The sequence below is a fragment of the Nycticebus coucang genome, chromosome 21 (assembly GCF_027406575.1).
Source record: "Nycticebus coucang isolate mNycCou1 chromosome 21, mNycCou1.pri, whole genome shotgun sequence".
Taxonomy (NCBI): domain Eukaryota; kingdom Metazoa; phylum Chordata; class Mammalia; order Primates; family Lorisidae; genus Nycticebus; species Nycticebus coucang.
Window position 1 is genome coordinate 63,441,982 of NC_069800.1, and position 15,753 is coordinate 63,457,734.

General features: G+C 50.5%; 1 protein-coding gene across 1 annotated transcript; it reads left to right on the forward strand.

Annotated features, from left to right (window-relative positions):
• Window positions 1-10,288: 10,288 nt before the first annotated feature.
• TUBB1 (tubulin beta 1 class VI) lies at window positions 10,289-14,879 on the forward strand. The gene is made up of 4 exons (XM_053573873.1): window positions 10,289-10,435; window positions 12,853-12,961; window positions 13,440-13,550; window positions 13,651-14,879. The coding sequence occupies exons 1-4, from the start codon at window positions 10,379-10,381 to the stop codon at window positions 14,727-14,729; spliced, it is 1,356 nt and encodes a 451-aa protein (XP_053429848.1). The 5' UTR covers window positions 10,289-10,378; the 3' UTR covers window positions 14,730-14,879.
• The last annotated feature ends 874 nt before the right edge of the window (window positions 14,880-15,753 follow it).

The window sequence follows — 15,753 nt, forward strand, 5'->3', positions numbered from 1 at the left end:
AGCCCAGGCCTCTCCTGGGGATGGATGGGGGGTCTCCCCAGTTCTGGCAGGAGGCCCCGGAGCTCCCCTTCCCGCAAGGATGCCCTGACCTGCCTTTCAGAACTGGTTTACCTTTCACAGAGAAGGAGGAGGGATAATTCCAGAAAATGCCCCCAAGAAAAATGGCCCTTGGCACATAGTTCAGGAGTTCTAGGTTTGGACTCCCAGAGGTGCTGGGAGAAGTTTCCTGTTAACAAAACTCTGTGATCAAATGCGGAACGAAAAGAAGAAGTGGGACCCTCTGGACTTGGTTTCCTAACTTAACAGCTCCTCGTGAGCCTTAGTCACTGAGAGTGGGCCGCACAGTGGCCTCGTGTTCTGGTCAGAAAAGGTCCCTGCCATTCTTGGGTCTCCACAGGGCTCTGCTGTGGGTCCCCTGTGTAGGGTCCCCAGGTGAACTCTCTTGTTCATGTCCCAGGCCCTTCTCTCTACTTGTTCCAGAAACCAGCAGCTGGCTCCCTGACTTCCAGCGGTTTCCACAACTACCCCTGGAATCCCAGCAGGACTGAGAAGCCTGCCTGGCAGCTCTGGTCAGAGCAGAGGACAGAGGCCAAGGCCAGGTGCTGCTTCATGGGCCCAGCAGTGCCTGCAAAGTGGCCACTGAGGCAAAGTGGGACCCTGAGGCCCATGCATCTTTTGTCCTCTTGGGAGGTCACTCACACTGACAGACATTACGGGGTGGGCGTAGGAGCACAGAGGGAGCTGCCGGTGGGTTTTCCTCCTCCCACTTCAGCTCTCTCCCTGACTACAGGGTCCTGGTCCTGGTCTTGTGTGAGGAAGAAACCCAGGGCCTTGTGATGTTATCAGGTGGCCACTACTGAAGTGGTAGGTTTTTGATTTTCCCTAATGAAAAAGCTAAACATTCCCAACAGTTTAGTGACCTTCTCCCCTAAGTACCCATGGTCAGGATTGTGGAGGCACAAAGTCCATTCACACATTCTACAACATGGGAAAAGAGCCCTGAGAGGGGAAGACGTGCCCTGTGCCCATGTGTGGCACCCTGTCCTTCCTGATACTGGGTGAAAAGCACCCAGGTTACAAGTTCTTCCACTCATGTAGCACTCGGAGACCTGGGATGCTCTGAAGATGCCCTGAGGTTCTCAGAGCAGGTCCCCGTGTGTGGGAGGATTGGACAGGCAGGGCTAGCAATGCAGGCACCGGGCCCTGCAGGCACCTGGGGCCCTGCTCAAAAGGCAGTGCTGAGGAAGGGCCCCTGTGTGTTCACTGTGCCCTGGGCTCTGCAGATGAGGCAGCCGATTTGATGATAACAGTCTTACCTGCCTGGTCACGAGTCCTTTTAGCCCAGAGCCTCTGGCTAGTTGGACTTACAAACAAAGTTCAGGCCCAGGTGACAGTGAGCATTCCCAGTCCTGCTCCCTAGGCTAAGGCTAGTTAAAGGGAGGGATGCTTTGGGGCTGGTAATGAACAGGGCACCCAGAGCTGACAAGTTGTGGCACACTGGGGTTTCCCTGATAGAAGAAACTCAATCTTAGAAAAACAGGGCAGGAAGTGGGGTAGAATGTGCATACATTTGAAATTAGAATTTTCAAGCTAAGGAGGAAGTGAGAGCTGATGAGATTCACTCTGTCCAACTCCTCAGCCCCTGTGACAGGGCAAACTTGGCAAAGCCAAGAAGATGAAGGTCTCTTCACCTCTGAACTGGGCTCTGGCTGGGTGGATGTGTGCACCTGTCAGGCAGCTCTGGGAAGCCAGCCAGTTGCATCACTTTGGGGGTTACTAACCTTGTAACCCCCAGAGTGGGGAGCATCTCTTCCAGCCTCTGTTAAACATGTTCCATTGAGGGGTGTGGCCACAAACCCAACCCAACTCAAATGGGGGGCCAGGACTGCTGATTGTGAAGGGAGTTTGGCCTGAGGAGTCCTCCAAAGGGCACACAGGTAGAGTAAGGAGTGGCTGAGGCCAAGGGAGAGGAGGGCCCACGGAGAACCTGCCCGACCAGCCACCCTGCTCCTTCCCTGGCTAGAGGCTGTGTTTATGTCCTGTTCAAAGCCAACCTGAGAGGTATGTTTTTCAGGTAGCTGTGCCTGCCTTCTGGCTCAGGGCAGAATCTGGTTGGTGTTTGGGAGCTAGGCATCCCTTCTGAAACCACCCTGTAGGTTTCTGCCAGGGAAGCTGGCCGTGGGCCTGGGTTTTCCTTCCTGGAGGTAACCAAGTCATTCTTGCTCCTGCTGGTGCTCACGGGCAGAGGGCTGGGCCAGTGACTTTCTAGAGGACTCTGTAGTCCTCCTTCATCTTCTGCACAACCCTGTGAGATATGGGAATACAGATGCCATCGGCCCATCTTACAGCAGTGTGGACACCCGACCCTGCAGGCATGTGGGGCCCTGCTCAAAAGTACCCCACAGACTACTTAAGGCAGGGCTGAGCAAGGGCCCTGCATGTTCACTGTGCCCTGGGCAGGTGAGAAGACTGAGCCTCCAGAGGGGTCACGAGACAGGCACTCACTCGAGGCTCCTGGGTGGCATGTTTGAATCAAGGACCCCATCCCCCCTTTTTTTGTTACCCCAGAGCGTCTCCTGGCAAACACATGATCCAAGGCCACAGACACAAAACCCTATTCATTTCTAAAAATAAATTTGATTTTCCCCCTCGTCTTAATAAAAAACAACACACACGTTTTATAGTTAGGCCAGGGCCGGCCCACCTTCCCAGCCTGGACAGAGAGGAATAGCGCGGATGGATTTTAGTGGATTGTGGAACTGCCTCAGAATCCTTCCTTTCCTTCTCTCTTCAGGCCGCATTGTCTGGCTCCCACTGGAGCAAGCGGCAGACATTTCCTATTATTCCACATTCCTGAGTTTAGCCACATCCTGGATACGGCATTTGTTTTGATGGCTACTGGCAGCGTTTGGTAGGCAATTTTGGGTTTGCAGGGCAGATGGCTCCTTGGCCAGCTTCAAGGTCTCCTCTTTATCCATTTGGTCAACCAGAAGCTCATACTGACTCCTGGACGCCTTCTGGTTGGGTGGGTCAGGTCTGCAAGCCTCCCCGCCACTGTCCCCAGGTACCACTGTGCACCACATCTTACTTGCTAGGAAGTGAATGTGGCTCCCTGGGCTCCTGTTCATGGGGTCAGCCTTGTCAGCATCACCTTTACGACATACCAGCTGCGGCCTGGTATGAAACAGGTATGGCCTTTGAAAGGCGCACTTGACCTTTCACCAGGCCAGGTTTGCCCTCTGAAGTCAGGCCTTCAACAATGTTTGCAGAGCCCCTTGCATGTGAAGACTGCAATTTCCGTCCCCCAGGAGACTTCAGTGGGCAAGTACCTGCCTGGGAAGAGGTTACAGTCTGGAGAGGGGACCTGTAGAAAAGTAAAATGCTCAGCAGCAGAACATGAACATGCTTGGAAGCAGATAAAATGGGGAGCCCTAGAGACTAGGGGCCTCTGGGGATGCTTGACCTGGGAATGCTCACTTAGGCATCCAATGACTTAGGATTAAATCATGGAGAGTGCTGGAAGGGGACTTTTTAAGCAGACGGAAGAGTGTATGCATGGGCCTGGGACGTGAGCACACTGGGGATGAGGGAAGGTCCCGGAGAGCTCCGGGCCACAGGGACCATGTGGGCACTCAGGCCATGCCTCTCACGGCTGGCCACAGTGTGGGACCCTGCCCACCCACCTCTCCCCCTTCCCTGCCTTCTGTACAGTCTCACCGTCCAATGGGAGGGCTTTCCTGGCCTCCTGGGTCCCCACCCTGGAAGTTTCCCAGCTTAGTCTCATGGGGGCCCCGTATAGGAGGTTTGGGTTTTGCTTGGGTCGCCGCTTCCTTCCAGGAGGGCAGTGGACCACACATGATCTGTGTTTATAAGATTGTCTGGGGGCTATGGGAAGATGACACAGAAGGAAGCGTGGGTCAGCAAGGCACTAGTTCAGGGGTGGAGGTGAGAGCTGTGCAGACGAGGGATGCCGCCAGAGAGACATGGAGGGGGTGTGTGGGGCATCCTCCTGGGGGCATGGCCGGCAGGATGCACCCTGTGGTGAACACCCCAGGCTGGGATGTCGGGCCCCCTGCCTCCTGATGCCTCAAATCTTACCCAGGGATAGTGGTCCGAAGTCCTGCAATGCTTTTCTCACGCTGCCACCTTACCCCCAGGCTTGGGCATGTCACTTCCCTATTGAGTCTCAGTTTCTTCTACAAAGTACGGAGAGCATCACGCAGCTCGGAGATGGTGGCATTGTACAGGCAAAATGAGGCAGCAGGGAGAGAGGCCGGCAGAGACATTGGTCAAGCCCAGCAGCGTGGGAAGCTGCTGCTGTTATCACCCTCTGAGTCCCTGGAGGGCAGGGCCCATATATTCTACTTTTCTGAGGCCCTCAAACCCTCCAAACAGTACTCAGCCTTTACGTCTTGGACAAATTAACAGGTTTCTGCCACATGTACCACAGAGAGTTCTTGGACAAACAGTGAGCTTGGAGAGGCTTCAGCTGCAGGTGATGACCCCTACCTGTGTGTCCCGTCACACCATGCGCGTTAGGAGATGGGAAAGCTGCACCTGGCAAGGTGCGTGTGTCCAACCCTCTCAGAACCGCAGCAGTTCAGGGGAGGGTGTGGGTGTGTGTGTTTCATCCTGTAAATCACATGTGACACAGCCCAGGAAGCCCAGAGAGGAGGCAAGGCTTGCCGATCATCTGGGCCTGGAGGCTGGACAGGGCTTGGGGGCAGTGAGCCGAGCATGAGGTGGGCACTGCAGCATCTCAGCTGTGTGGGAGGATGGTCCCAAACTCCCAGCTTAATGAAAAACAGCAGTGCCCTCCTCGTCCCTCTGCTCTGTAGTTACTTATTCATCCCCCTAGAACTTTCTTTTCCAGTAAGAGAGCACACACCGAAGCAAGGGTACAAGAAAGTGGAGCTCAGCTCATCTGACGGTCTGCCCACACCCGCTGAGTCACTCATAATGGCCCCTCAGATGTCATTTTCTTGCTAAGACATTTGGAAAAATTTCTGCTTCTGAATCACAAGCAAACACTATAATTCAACAATCTTCTCTGAGTTATTCAAGGAACTTCAATGGCCTCAGAAGCAGAAGATCGGGGAGGGTGAAATCAATGAATTCATTGAGTATTCTGTTGTTCTCCTAATTATGTTTCATTTGCCAAATGGTGGGTGGGGGGAGCTCCATCTGACCACAGGAGGGCAAGTCCAGGGGGAAGTGTGGAAGCAGGCGATTTGGACTTTCTGGGTGACACTGGTTTTTCTTATCGTCTTAGTTCTATTCCCATAATAGACCCCAGTGTCATCCCGGAAAAGGTTTATTCCCACTAAGTTTCTTGTGGACTGCTAACTGTGATGGCTGGGGAAGGGGTTTCACGGAGTGGCCACGCTGGTGCTGGTTTGGAATCTCTGGCAGGGGTGTCCTTGAGGTTGAGATTACCCAACACGCTGAGAGGAAGCTTGCACTCCTGCCCTCTGCCCCCCGAAACAGTGTTTGCTGGAGCTCTGCACTTAAACATGGCCCTTGCTAACCTGTCTTTGCTGTAGCCCTCCTGGTGGGGCTGGGGCCACAAAAGGACTTTGCCATTCATCATAGGTCACTACATTTAATCACGCTGCATTTCAGAACCATGGGCTCACCTTCAGCCTGGCAGAACAGATCTTTGGGTAGTGTTGGCCTTTCTCCAGTGGCACTGTTCCTGATCTGACGGACCAGGGGCACTGTAAGCTCACCGTGTCACTGGCTTGTCCTGTATTTCAGCAACCAGAGGAGAGTGGTTCCTTGGGGACACAGGCAGTTTCATAAAGAAAGACAAAAGAGTAAGGACAGGACAGATTGCTTTTGAGACCTACCGCTTTCCCCACCACTCTGTTCTGCCCAGACACTTCATTCAGATGGCCCCTCTGTGCCTAACACAGCAGGTGCTCCCTGCAAATGGGCCCGTCTATGCAGACAGCCATTTCTGCTCCGGTTCTGCAGAGCATGTTTGCACCGTGGGAACCATTATTCCTTTTTGCAGAAGAAGAAATCCAGGGAAGAGATGAACCCCTTAGTTCCCTGCCTCGCCCTCTCACAGCCCAGCGTCCAAGCTCAGCACCCGCAAGGCTGAGTAAACACAGCCGGCAATACAGGAATCAAAGCAAACAGGCCTTCTCTCCCCCCCCCCCCTTTTTGCCAACTGCCCCATTAACAGAAAAACCTTTTAAGCATCCATCTGGAAAGCTGGCTCCTTCCCGTCCCTAAGCAAACTGAGATGACCGAGAGGAATGTGCTCCAGGGTGGAGGTTGTGGGGCGAGGGAGACCCCCACACACTGGATCCTGCTCATACAGCAAAGAATGAACACAGCAAGATCAAAAATGCCCCCCTGGCTCAGCCTCACGGTCCCTGCAGTGAGGCAGTTTGTGGCTGACAGGAGCCCCTTTCAGGTGCTCCGCTGTAGAGGGCCAAGGCCGCCCACCGGCCACAGCTTCCTGGAATAGCTCGCTGAGGTGATGCCAGCCACCATCTATTCCCATCGTCCAGGTAACAGTTTATACTTTCAGCCTACCTAAGAAGACCACCTCTTAGAGAATGGAGGAAAAAGTCCTTGGGCACCATGATGCCTCCCCACCGTTAGAAGGTCACACTCATGAATGAATACATTATATTGGCTGAAGGAAACTTGCCGTTCTGAGCATCACTGCTCAACGCGCCCAGATGTAGGCGTGCACTTAATAAATATTTACTGAGGCCCTGTGATGTATCAGGCACTTTGGAGACTCAAAGGTGAGATGATACTGGCAGCTCTGAGCCCGGTGGGGGAGATAAGGTGTGTGTCTAAGTAATTAGCAAATAGGACCACATATGCTAACTGCAGGCCGAAGTGCTCTGCTGCTGAGGCAGTGGGGTGTCTCTGGCAGGGAGCTGCCTTTGAGCTTGGGAGGAGTCTGTTAAGCAAGGGGAGTCAGGGCTGGGGCAGAGGGAAGAGGAAAAGAGAGCAGGGCGAACCCCGAGGGAGGCTAGAAGCCTGGGGAGATGGGGTCCTTCTGTGTGCAGTTTTTAATTTGTGAAAAATATTGCTCAACACATAAAAACATCTTCCTCTTGACACAGTAAGTAAAGCAAGCAGACAGCCCTCAGAATGGGAGAAGATATTTGCAGGTTATGTCTTCGACAAAGGTTTAAGAACCAGAATCCACAGAGAACTCAAACGTATAAGCAAGAAAAGAACAAGTGATCCCATCGCAGGCTGGGCAAGGGAGTTGAAGAGAAACTTCTCTGAAGAAGACAGGTGCACGGCCTACAGACATATGAAAAAATTCTCATCATCCTTAATCATCAGAGAAATGCAAATCAAAACTACTTTGAGATATCATCTAACTCCAGTAAGATTAGCCCTTATCACAAAATCCCAAAACCAGAGATGTTGGCGTGGATGTGGAGAAAAGGGAACACTTCTACACTGCTGGTGGGAATGCAAATTAATACATTCCTTCTGGAAAGATGTTTGGAGAACGCTTAGAGATCTAAAAATAGACCTGCCATTCGATTCTATAATTCCTCTACTAGGTATATACCCAGAAGACCAAAAATCACATTATAACAAAGATATTTGTACCAGAATGTTTATTGCAGCCCAATTCATAATTGCTAAGTCATGAAAAAAGCCCAAGTGCCCATCAATCCACGAATGGGTTAATAAATTGTGGTATGTGTACACCATGGAATATTATGCAGCCTTAAAGAAAGATGGAGACTTTACCTCTTTCATGTTTACATGGATAGAGCTGGAACATATTCTTCTTAGTAAAGTATCTCAAGAATGGAAGAAAAAGTATCCAATGTACTCAGCCCTACTATGAAACTAATTTATGGCTTTCATATGAAAGCTGTAACTCAATTATAACCTAAGAATATGGGGAAGGGGGAGAGGGAGAGGAAGGAGGGGGAGGATGGGCGGAGGGAGGGTGATTGGTGGGATTACACCTATGGTGCATCTTACAAGGGTACATGTGAAACTTAGTAAATGTAGAATATAAATGTCTTAACACAATAACCAAGAAAATGCCAGGAAGGCTATGTTAACCAGTGTGATGAAAATATGTCAAATGGTGTATAAAACCAGTGTATGGTGCCCCACGATCGCATTAATATACACAGCTATGATTTAATAAAAAAGAATATATCTTCCTCTTGAATTTACACATTCTCCTCTTTACCTTTGGGCAGGTGGGGGAGGTGGACCTGAAGATGGATGGATGGACCAAAAGCATCTATGACCCGTGTTCAGAAAAATTCCAAACTTAGAGAAACTTTACAAGAGTATTAATCTTGCACTAACTGAAGAGAGTCACCACTTATTAACTTTTTGCCACTTAACTGCTCTCTCTACATTCATCCCATTATTGTGGTTGCTGAACAGTTTCTGAGTGAGTTGCTGTCATCATCACAACTTGACCCTGAAGTGCAGGACTTCATGGCATGGTCTCCCTCCGACAACAAGGACTCCCTCTTACCAGCCACCGTGCCATGATCCAAGTCAGGAAATAGAACATGGATATAGTATTAGTGTCCCATAGGCATGGTCCTTATCTAAATCTTTACAATTGCCCTAATAACATCCTTTACATGACAGCAAACCTTTCCCTGGGTCTGGCCCAGGATCACGGGTGCACTTAGCACTTGAGGTTGGTGTGGACAACTAGGAACAAAGTTCTTACTCATGTCTGGGTTTCTCTTCTGGTTCATGTGCAGGCCTTTGACTCTGTGTTTGAACTCCCCTGGGAGTAGACAGAGGCTACCGTGTTTCCCTGGGACATCCCACCGCTAGTTACTTTTCTGCTTGTGTTCCTGACTGGGCCTGTAGAAAGAACACAGGGTTTAGGAGGTGACACTGGGGTCCCCACATGGACCAGTGGGGAACTGGAGCTTAAAGGTTTGGCTCTAGTGTCTTAACCAAGGTCACAGGTCTAGCTCTGAGTTCAGGTCACTCCTGCCTTTGTGTCTACTTCCTGTAGGATGATGTCCCTGAGTTGCTCCAGAGCTGGAGGAGCCTCTCTCTTTTTCTAAATAAGTCAGATCAAGAGCGTCCCAAGTGCACTGGATTGGACTGTTTCTGTCGCCCAGCTCTGGAGGTGAGCCCGGCATACGTGAAGGGTGTCAGCTATGAGTACCTGGCAGGTGCTCATAGGGTGGTGGCTGCCCAAGTTCCCGGGGCTTTTCAGGAGTGAGACCTCGCCCCGGACTGCCCACTTGTAGCTCCAGGGCCCCCAGGGCACCAGGCAGCTCTTGTCAGCTCTCCTCCTTCCCAGCCAGTACTCTCATGCCTTCGTGGGCGCTCTGTGTCCTCTCTTCTGGGGAAGCCAGTATTCCACACCATCGTCCTGCGGCCAGAGATATGGAGCCAGTGTCTGCCAGCAGCTGTGCTCCCTGCTGCTGGCCAGCTTGCCTGGTCAGAAGTGGCAACACCTGCAGCTTTGGACTTGTTTCCTGGCAGCTCATGGGGTGTGCTGAGACCCGGGAGGCAGAGGAACCAAATTTGAATTGCTGTGCCCCTATTGGGCAGCCCCCAACTCCATGCTGGGCTCTTAGAGAATTCTGGATCCGGCAAAGGGGACCTTATGGAAGACAGTAACCTCCCAGACACCAGGACAGGAGTGAGGAGGAGACAGTGTGGGAGCTGGGAGAGGCTGAGGGGCAGCCAGGCCCTGAAAGGGTGAGGGAGGAGAGAGTGGCACAGCCCAGGGCCTGCAGTGGTCCAGGGCAGCACCTCCCATTCTGTCCCAGCACTGGGCTGGGGGCTGAGAAGGAGGTCTGGGGCCAGGCTGGGAAAGCCTGCATGTCAAACGTGGAGTTTGGGCTTTCTTAATTGTGGTTTTCCAAACTCCTAAGACTCACATGTTGCCTCACCACTCTGGCTATGTTCAAAAAGGAAACTTTCTTTTGGGCCATGTTTTCAGTTTAGACAAAATGATTCCCTGGACAGGGAAAGCCCTTGCAGGTGGTCTGGTCACCCAGGAGAGCCAAAGCCAGCCATCATGGGCATCAGAACCAGAGGCCGTAAACAGTGCTGTCCCCAGGCCCCAAGCACAAGGCAGATTTGGGTCTTGCGCTTGCTCTCTAGGAAATGACTAGGCAATATTCTGTGCTGGGGAGGAAAAACACCCCCCTTCCAAAAGCATGACAGGCAGAAAGCAAAAGGCCCTGGGCTTGCTGACGGTGGGGGTGTACAGGGGGCTGAGCCTCTGGGCTGGACACACCCTTGGGTCACATTGGAAGGGTAGCTTGGTTAGTGGGTCCCAGCAGTGTAATGACCAAAGTTCTGCTGGGCTCACACCAGTGAACCAGGCTCTCCCAAAGACTGAGGACTCTGAGATCTTATACCTGGGCTTAAAGCAAAGATGCGTGAAATTGTCCACATTCAGATTGGCCAGTGTGGTAACCAGATCGGAGCCAAGGTAAGTAAGGTCTGATTACTGGTACTAGCTTTGCCGGGATCCCAAGATGTAGTCAACCAAGAAAACACCCTAAGTTACCCAGCAAGGCAGTGAGTCCAGCAGACTATGTACTTGCTAAACATTTGATTTATAAAACAATTTAGTTAAAGAGATACAGGGCACTTTAAAGGCTTAGAATGTTAATTAATACTCATTTTGTTCATAGTTATGCATGTATAATACATATCAACCATTTTGCTTTTATCATCTTAGCAATTCAATTTTCCTATCTAAAAACAGTAATTTATCTCAAAACTGTTTTCAGAAGTTTTTTTTTTGGAAACTTTTTATACCATATCACTAAGGTGTCTTTTTCTTCCCCTCCCATGTTATAAAGTTAAAAAACAAAAAAAAAACCCAAAGTCAATTACTGTTTTTTTAGTATGCAACAAAAAATTTAAGAGGCAAATCTAAAATACAGTTTTTGTGTATAGTACAAGAAACAATTGAAATACACCCTCTGGACTATAAATAAGTTTTTCTCTTCCCTGCCCTCTTTCACTCTCCACCTCTCAGATTAAATTTTTCTACAATGCAGAAAATTTTCTACCTGATGCAGTTGGTTAACGCAAGAAAGCAGGTGCCTGAAGCCCCTCTTCAATCATGATTTTAAGATGACCAATTGTACTTAGTAAAATCTAACTTGCTCTCTTTGCTATTTTGAAATTACTATTACTAGTATGAATTGCATTAAAGGAAAGATTTTAAAACACCTAATACATTTATCATCTACTGATGACACTTGGGTTGTTTCTACTTTTTGGTTATCCTGAGTAATACTGCTATGGAAAAACGAAGCTCTTTTAATCCAGGGGGTTTAAACTAGGGGCAGAGAATATCACTGCTTGAAAAGAAGTTATCATTCCTCCATGCTACTGTGATGAGATGTTCATCTTAAGTAACACAAAGAATTGGCAGGGTCCCTTTCGCTCTGTAATTGGAGGATAATAAGGAGAGAGGACCTGGGGAGGGACTGCAGGGTCTGGACAGGGTCTTAGCTCTCAGTCCAGAATCATATTGTCTAATGGCTAGAGCTCTGGTGACAACTTATTACTTGGGGCCACAAGAACTTTAAGGCACATTAATTTGGGATATCACAGAATTTGAATTTATTTATTCTTCAACTCTCAGAACAGCGCTGCCCTGTTATTAAGACCATGGCCAGAGCGGAGCTATCATTTACAAGATATGGTTAGGAAAACACCTTTGGGCACTATATCTTTATTGCTTTTTTTTTTTTTTTTTGAGTCAAAGTCTCATTCTGTTGCCCTCGGTAGAGTGCCATGGAATCACAACTCACAGCAACCTCAAACTCTTGGGCTCAAGTGACTCTCCTGGTTCAGCCTCCCCAGTAGCCGGGATTATAGGAACCCGCCATAATGCTCGCCTATTTTTACAGGTGGGGTCTCGCTCTTGCTCAGGCTGGTTTTGAACCTGTGAGCTTAGGCAATCCACCCAGAGTGCTAGGATCACAGGGGTGAGCCACCGTGCCCGGCTTTATTGTTTTTAATATGTGCTTTTCCAGGGTGATCAAAAGGACCTATGCCAGTAACTTTTTTTTTTTAGAGACAGAGTCTCACTTTGTCCCCCTCGGTAGAGTGCTGTGTGGCATCACAGCTCACAGCAACCTACAGCTCTTGGGCTTAGGTGATTCTCTTGCCTCAGCCTCCTGAGTAGCTGGGACTACAGGTGGACGCCACAACTCCTGACTATTTTTTTGTTGCACTTTGGTTGGGGCCAGGTTTGAACTCGCCACCCTCAGTATATGGGGCCGGTGTCCTGCTCACTAAGCCACAGGCGCCTGCCCCTAACTATTTCTATATTAAGAGCTCAGTATACTGTTATGTGAATCCAAGTGTGGAATGTTTTGAATAGTTACAATTGAACAGCTATGTGTAATTTTGTATTGTGTGTATACTTGATCATTAAAAATGCACATTACTTAGAATTGTGCATAGAAGTCTTAGTTATGGGCTTTTGGGAAAACTTCATGAAAAGTCTCCAAAGTGAAATATGGTGAAATCAGAAAAGAATTGTTTATTTTTATTTAATGGAATCTACATTTTGCTAGCTTGGAGTACTATAAGGAGAAATCAGAGATACATTGTCTGATGTGAAACTCTAAAACAGCGTTAATGTAAACAATGGCCTGAACTTAATAGCAGAATGTAATTTCATATTTCACGTGTTTGACATTTATGTAAGTAGTTCAGGTGCGTAGAAAATGCTGATACCCATGCTTAGTAGAGGCAACCCGTGTATTAGGCCGTGGGATGGTCACTGATGAAAATGTACAAAAAGCACCTGGGTTGGGGGAGAGCGGCGTTCACACAGCCTTTTCACGGTTGTCTACACCGTCCCCTCTCCTTTGCTTTCAGTTCTGGGAGGTGATTGGTGAGGAACATGGAATTGACTCTGCCGGGAGCGACCAAGGGGCCTCGTCCCTGCAGCTGGAGAGAATCAGTGTGTACTACAACGAAGCCTACGGTAGGCAGGGAGCAAGGGTCCAACAGTCAGCGGGAACACAGGCAGAGAGAGTGCAAACGGCCCTGGAGACAGGCCAGGCTCTGGGCAGAGCACAGGCTCCAAGAGTGGCGGGTCTCCAACCCTGGTGCACACCTTAACGCGAGCAGCTTAGGCACCTACCTTCCTTTTTTGTTTTTAAATGAAAACCAGAATAATTTCCAACGAAGGACAGCATGGCTGGCATTTAGCAACATAACAAAGCAATGATGGGAAAAGTGTTTTTTTTTTTTTTTTTAGGTATTTTATAGATTTGTGTGACTGTTAAGGTAAACAAACATGACAGGAGGTTTTCGAATCTGTATCTACCGAAGAGCCCTCTCTAGAATTACCGATGGTTTGGGTTGTTGTCTTGACTCGGTATCACAAGGGACTATTTTGATGAGACGTTCACTTTTAGAGAAACAACAGTTTGCTGGCTTCTTTCCACTTTCCTCCTCAGGTAAGAAATACGTGCCCCGAGCAGTCTTGGTGGACCTGGAGCCTGGGACGATGGACAGCATTCGATCTAGCAAATTAGGAGCCCTCTTTCAACCCGACAGTTTCGTCCACGGTAGGTTTTCTAGAAGGTTCCCCCAGGAGAGAGGGCCGCCTCCTGGTGGCTCCCTTCTCCCCTCACCTTGCTTTGCCTTGCTCTTTCTTCTTGGCCACAGGGAACTCCGGGGCCGGCAACAACTGGGCGAAGGGCCACTACACGGAGGGCGCTGAGCTGCTGGAGCGCGCCCTGGAGGCCGTGAGGCGGGAGAGCGAGGGCTGCGACTGCCTGCAGGGCTTCCAGCTGGTGCACTCGCTGGGCGGCGGCACGGGCTCCGGCATGGGCACGCTGCTCATGAGCAAGATCCGGGAGGAGTACCCGGACCGCATGATGAACGCCTTCAGCGTCATGCCGTCCCCCAAGGTGTCGGACACGGTGGTGGAGCCCTACAACGCCGTGCTGTCCATCCACCAGCTGATCGAGAACGCCGACGCCTGCTTCTGCATCGACAACGAGGCGCTCTACGACATCTGCTTCCGCACCCTGAAGCTGACCACGCCCACCTACGGGGACCTCAACCACCTGGTGTCCCTGACCATGAGCGGGGTCACCACCTCCCTGCGCTTCCCGGGCCAGCTCAACGCCGACCTGCGCAAGCTGGCGGTGAACATGGTACCCTTCCCGCGCCTGCACTTCTTCATGCCGGGCTTCGCGCCCCTCACGGCCCAGGGCAGCCAGCAGTACCGCGCGCTGTCGGTGGCCGAGCTCACGCAGCAGATGTTCGACGCCCGCAACCTCATGGCCGCCTGCGACCCGCGCCGCGGCCGCTACCTCACCGTGGCCTGCATCTTCCGGGGCAAGATGTCCACCAGGGAAGTGGACCAGCAGCTGCTCTCCGTGCAGACCCGGCACAGCAGCTGCTTCGTGGAGTGGATCCCCAACAACGTCAAGGTGGCCGTGTGCGACATCCCGCCCCGGGGGCTGAGCATGGCCGCCACCTTCATCGGCAACAACACCGCCATCCAGGAGCTCTTCGGCAGGGTCTCGGGGCAGTTCTCGGCCATGTTCAAAAGGAGAGCCTTCGTGCACTGGTACACCAGCGAAGGGATGGACATAAGCGAGTTTGGGGAAGCGGAAAGTAACATCCACGACTTGGTCTCCGAGTACCAACAGTTCCAAGACGCCAGAGCAATTCTGCAGGAGAACGAAGAGGTCGTGGGAGAGGCAGAAACGGAACCAGAAGTTGAGAAGCGCTGACCGCGGGCAGCCCGGTTCCCGTGGCACTTTCCCTGCACCGCCGCGCAGTGAATAATCCGCATTCGTCCTTGGCCGTGACACCGGGCTGCGGGAGGGGGCGTGGGGGAAGCAGCCGCCTGGCGTCAGGGTCTTCTGCTGACGCTCACTAACCTTGAAGAGTTCCATGTTCTACGCACACTCATTAGCTTTTTCTTTTTAATAGCAAAGTGAATTTACTGTCAAGGACTTCCTTTGTTTTAAAGTGTTTATTGGGTAATTTACCGTATGCAGAGCCCTGTGCCAGGCACGCAGACTATACCTGTTGATTGGCAGAGAGCCACCACAGCTGACTTAAATTTTTAAGCTTTAGCAGCACTGCTGAGTGCCCTGGAACCCTTACTTGGCATCCTGGGGCTACTAAGACGTTTACCTCATGTTCTCATGTCTTAAGAACACTGCTTGGCATCCTGCTGCTTCCTGTGCTTGGCGGCCTCTTGACAAACCACTAGCTACTAAGTGGGGGCGAGGGGCTGAGGTCGAAGTGAGTCAGCGTCCACTCAGAAACTGTAGCCCTGGCCTACATCTCAACACACTAATTGGAAAAAGAAAGAAGAAAGAAAAGTCACGATCAGTCCTCTCCTCAAAAATACCTGACTAAAAAAACGGAAAAAAAAAAAAAAAAGACAAAACTAAACAACTCCAGTACTCTGATCTTCATTTCTGTATAGTCAGCTTTTAACGCTATGTATTTGCATATTTTAAGATTCTTATTAGTGTTAGAGTCCAGGTATTCATTAATAGTCATCTGTGGTTTTCCTTTTGAAGGCTATTTTGAAGTTCCCTTTTCACTGTTATTCAGTAATCACCCCCCAAAATGGTCTGCAGCTTTGCTCTTGAGAACAGGTGCCCACTCCCCTCGGCAACTGTCCAAATGTGGGAAAGCGAGCAGCTTCGGCTGCAGTGTCCTCGGCTACGGAGGGCATTGTCTCATTAGGGAACTTTTACAGTTCAAATTAATTTGCAGAAGTTGCCATAATGTTTGCAT

Excerpts from the sequence above, each read along its gene's own strand:
- TUBB1 (XM_053573873.1), top strand. The coding sequence starts at position 10,379 with ATGCGTGAAATTGTCCACATTCAGATTGGCCAGTGTGGTAACCAGATC. Across the intron at positions 12,962-13,439 it reads GTACTACAACGAAGCCTACG|GTAAGAAATACGTGCCCCGA; the intron begins GTAGGCAGGGAG and ends TTTCCTCCTCAG. Across the intron at positions 13,551-13,650 it reads ACCCGACAGTTTCGTCCACG|GGAACTCCGGGGCCGGCAAC; the intron begins GTAGGTTTTCTA and ends TCTTGGCCACAG.